At 42.4% G+C, this 4,903-nt stretch overlaps 1 protein-coding gene across 1 annotated transcript; it reads left to right on the forward strand.

The window, feature by feature from the left end:
- The first annotated feature begins 1,418 nt into the window (after positions 1-1,418).
- Positions 1,419-2,315, forward strand: LOC139444656 (leucine zipper protein 4-like). Its single transcript, XM_071225588.1, has one exon. The coding sequence runs from the start codon at positions 1,419-1,421 to the stop codon at positions 2,313-2,315; it is 897 nt and encodes a 298-aa protein (XP_071081689.1).
- The last annotated feature ends 2,588 nt before the right edge of the window (positions 2,316-4,903 follow it).

Consider the following 4,903-nt stretch of genomic DNA (forward strand, 5'->3'; position numbering starts at 1 on the left):
GTATATGTCCATACATGAAACTCATGTTGAAAAGTCTACATAGAAACAAGTTTAGTTTTTCAGGACGTCACTGGGTATGCAATCATATCCGGTCGACTTTCCCCTACTGGCACATCTAAGTGATTCATTTCTTCCAAAGTAATGAGTTGGTTAAGATTTCCAGAGTTCGAAATATGTTCGTTGTCGTTGTTACACTCTACGACAGTATCTTCAGCGTGGTTACAGTTTAGCAAGTCTTGATTTGTAGTCAGTGTCCCGTCAGGTAACCTCACCTATTTAGGGATAGGCTGTAGTCTCTTCTGTCCCATGTCAACTTTCCCGATCTGCTTCCAGAACTTATCCTTCTGGGTTTCATCCTTGGAAGACCTGTTGTTCATGACAGGAAGGAATGATCCAGCGCTGATACGGCCTTTGGGTCCACACGTGTCACAATAAAATCATATATCTGTTCTAATTGTTCGTAGGGACAAAGGCAATAATCTACCACAGAGACGCCCTTTCCTGATAAACAGTTATAATCATTAGTCTTACATGTACGACCATTAACAACACACAGTTCGTGTTTATCAGAAAGTCTGATAAAAGATGTCCGTGATTATTTCTTGACTCATCAACAATGTGTCGTTCAGGTAACAAGTTATTGATCACCCAATCTGATGTTAAAATCACCACATATATACATAATATCATAAAATAATATGTTGCTACCTGTGATACAAGAGTCGTGTAAAAATCAACAGCAGTCAATGTCTCTAGAAGAATATACTCATACACAGAAACATGTGTCATTCTGCTTATGTATAAATTTCAACCACATAATACCTTCATACTCAATATCCAACACAGACACATCATATTCATTTAAATTACTATTTCTAACTAAAAACCCAAAACCTCCAGACCCACACTTCGCTCTGCTGTGAAAACTGAAGATATATGGGTTTCCGATTGTCCATGTTATCACCGTACCTCATCTGATTTGATACGTCCCACTGAGATACCATGCCGCAGTTTAACAAGAATAGCCCACTCAGACACAGTATACTGGCTCCGAGCCGACCAGTCCTTGTTTTAACCCCTCAATGCCGAGCGCAAGGCAGGGTAACAACATGGACCATATTGTGTCTTCTTTGGGTATGACGCGACCTGGGGATCGAAGCACTGACCTACTGGTCTCCGGGCAGACGCTCTATCTGCTACACCACGGATGCAGTGTGTCAAAACAGGAATACCCGGAGGTTTATCGGCCCTGTTTTTATAGATGTTCAGACATGTAGATGTAGATGACAAATATACACCGATTTAGAGATGGAGTGAAGTATAAGATGATTTGATCACCAAGTCCTGTCATACACATGTTAATCCATATCAGTCTATTTTCTGATATGTAAATCTAGATTATATTACCATGTATAAGCATGTCACGCCAGACGCAACCATCACAGCAAGAGAAGACCACTAGAGGGCAGTCATACCAGACGCCCAAACACAGCAAGAGAAGACAACTAGAGGGCCATCACACCAGACGCAACCATCACAGCAAGAGAAGACCTCTAGAGGGCTATCACACCAGACGCAACCATCACTGCAAGAGAAGACCACTAGAGGGCTGTCACACCAGACGCAACCATCACAGCAAGAGAAGACCACTAGAGGGCCATCACAGCAGACGCAACCATCACAGCAAGAGAAGACAACTAGAGGGCCATCACACCAGACGCAACCATCACAGCAAGAGAAGACCACTAGAGGGCCATCACAGCAGACGCAACCATCACAGCAAGAGAAGACAACTAGAGGGCCATCACACCAGACGCAACCATCACAGCAAGAGAAGACAACTAGAGGGCCATCACACCAGACGCAACCATCACAGCAAGAGAAGACAACTAGAGGGCCATCACACCAGACGCAACCATCACAGCAAGAGAAGACCACTAGAGGGCCATCACACCAGATGCAACCATCACAGCAGTAGAAGACCACTAGAGGGCTATCACACCAGACGCAACCATCACTGCAAGAGAAGACAACTAGAGGGCTGTCACACCAGACGCAACCATCACAGCAGTAGAAGACCACTAGAGGGCTATCACACCAGACGCAACCATCACAGCAATAGAAGGCAACTAGAGGGCTGCCACACCAGACGCAACCATCACAGCAAGAGAAGACAACTAGAGGGCTATCACACCAGACGAAGCCATCACAGCAAGAGAAGACCACTAGAGGGTTTTCACACCAGACGCAGCCATCACAGCAATAGAATACCACTAAAGGGCTGTCACACACCAGACGCACCATCACAGCAATAGAAAACCTATACGGTTTCCAAGCAGGGCACTTCCGGGGCGTCAGCTCCAAGCTAGACTAATTCATTATGTCCGCGAGGATGTACGCTCGCCATGTGCAGATAGGGGAACGATAGACGAGACGTCTCATATAACTGCACATTCGTCTGACCGAATGGGTTTTGATTTACAAGGGAACGGCATGTCAAGAACATGATTGAATTTGAGCAAATATGTCACCGCATTTAGATACAAGTCCGTTGGGTTGTATGCCGCTGGAACATACAGACATTTATCTAGGTCGGGGAACCTCCACACACATGTAATGAAAGTGCAAATGAACAAAACATACATTTCAGTTTGGTGTTAATATTTTTTTATAGCCACGAAAGTATATATTCGTACGCAAATATTCAAGAGTTGAGCCAGGACCCATGCACTATAGAAACTGATGATACTCGTAACGACCAGTTGCAACACTAAATTGTCAATGGTAAAAGGTTCCCATGGCCACACAAATCATGCTTCAGTGTTGGATAATATCTCCGCATGGAACATTACATGGACCTTGCAGATGGTGTTGGGAATCAACAATGATCATAGACGACTGAATACATGAGGAAGAAATGTATGCTGGAGTTAAAGGCAGTAGCATTTATTCAGACCAACTGGCGATTGACTTAAACGTCAACTCTCACCAGTAATCCAGGCAATCTCACCTACGTCGCACCTGTAGTCATCCTCATGAGTGAGTGTCGTTTTACGCCGCTTTTAACAATATTCTAGGGATATCACGGCGGGAGACTCAAGAAATGGGTTTCACACATTGTACCCATGTCGGGAATCGGACACGGGTCGGCGTGAGGAGTGAACGCTTTAACCACAATGCTACCCTCCAAGCATGGAATAGATATATTTCAGGCAATAATTATTTTTTAGATTGAAATAACTTAATGTCTTGATTGAAATGTCATTAGAACTCGCCATACTTATATTATCATAATATGTATTTAATTACGTAAACATATATTCGAATGTGCATTCACGTTGATATTCTATTAATAAAGTCATTTAACACCACCATTATCCTACCTACCTATTATCTTACAAATGAGAGTACTTATGAAATATGTCCACTATTGTATTTGGGTCATGCAATGTTCAGTAGGGTGAGGACGTTCCGACCTTTATTTGTCCTTGGGTCCTGTCGACCTAAAAAGGAGAACTCAGCTGTAACGTTTTTAACAAGTATATATTGTGATTTTGTATGTATTTCGTATTTCTTTACATGCAGACGTGGTCGAAAGTACCATCTTATAAGATTATCTCACATCTAAGATGTCTTTTTAAACATCTGAAGAAAAGAACTGTGGTACCTCAGGTACTTCCCTAGTCTTGGGAAGCAAATAATCGCTGATCATAGGACGAGAAGGCAATTCCTTTTCCATCACGAATTAACCGTCTTTACTTTTTGTCCGCTATCTATCACAAGATAAAATTCATCAGTAAGATCAAATGACCATTTATCAAAGATCTAAAAGCTCGATGGCGTCATGGGACCAGCATGACGTCCGCGGGAGTTCTTTCACTAGAGGTACTCTAAATGATTGTCTCAAAAATGAATTAGACCTTTCCCAAAGGAATAATTATTCTTGTCTCTTCTAATCTAAATGTCAATGTCTCCAATTATAATGTTGATGTTTTTATTTGCTTAGAGTCTCACTCTGCAGTATTCAAGGTATATGACGGCCACCTGTATATAATAGAGTCGGAACCAGACAATCCAGTGACGTCGTGGAAACGATCCACGTCGTCGGGGATTGAGGACCCGCTTACAGTGAGTGCGTGAGTGAGTGAGTGAGTGAGTGAGTGGGTGGGTGGGTGTTTGGGTGAGTGAGTGAGTGAGTGAGTTGGGTTTAACGCCGCTTTTAACATTATTCCAGTTATATCGCGGCGTGTCAGCTTAATGTGGGAGGAAAGCCCGAAGTGATGCAGGTCTCAGACGTTTACCACTTCGGTGAAACCCACGAGCACGGGTATGGTGCTGACAAACCTAGAAACATAATTAGGGCGAACCGGGATTCGAACCCACAATCATAGGTTTGTGGCGTGCCCAAGGGACGCAACTCAGCACAGCGAATCGCGGCGCCTTAGACGACTGGGCCACCCGTGCCTCCTAGTTATTCAGAAATACATGCCGATGACATGATCGGAATCGTACAACGAAGATTTCTTATGATTATGGAAATGGCTTTGTCCCTTTTATTCTAATGGTCGATGTATAATTTATCCTGAAATATTGTGTTTTAAATTGCATTTCTTGCTTGTCAGAGGCTTGTCAAACATCATCGCTGAATATGATGAATAAATCTAGAATGTAAGTCTTTACCATTGCATGTCTGTCGAGTGTGAGCTGTGTACATTTGTCTTATACTTGTACTCTAATGGTTGTTCTTTCCAAATAATAGCAGTAATTCATAAATTATTTTAAAAAATGAAATAATTCCTTAAAATAATTTGAACTTTTCTTAGATAAAAGTGCCAATGCTGTGTGAAGTATGTGTGAATATAAATCTAAGAACCAGTGGATACGGTGATAATATTAGACCCAA

Source organism: Haliotis cracherodii, unplaced genomic scaffold, assembly GCF_022045235.1.
Source record: "Haliotis cracherodii isolate W230 unplaced genomic scaffold, xgHalCrac1.p SCAF_10, whole genome shotgun sequence".
Classification (NCBI taxonomy): Eukaryota; Metazoa; Mollusca; class Gastropoda; order Lepetellida; family Haliotidae; genus Haliotis; species Haliotis cracherodii.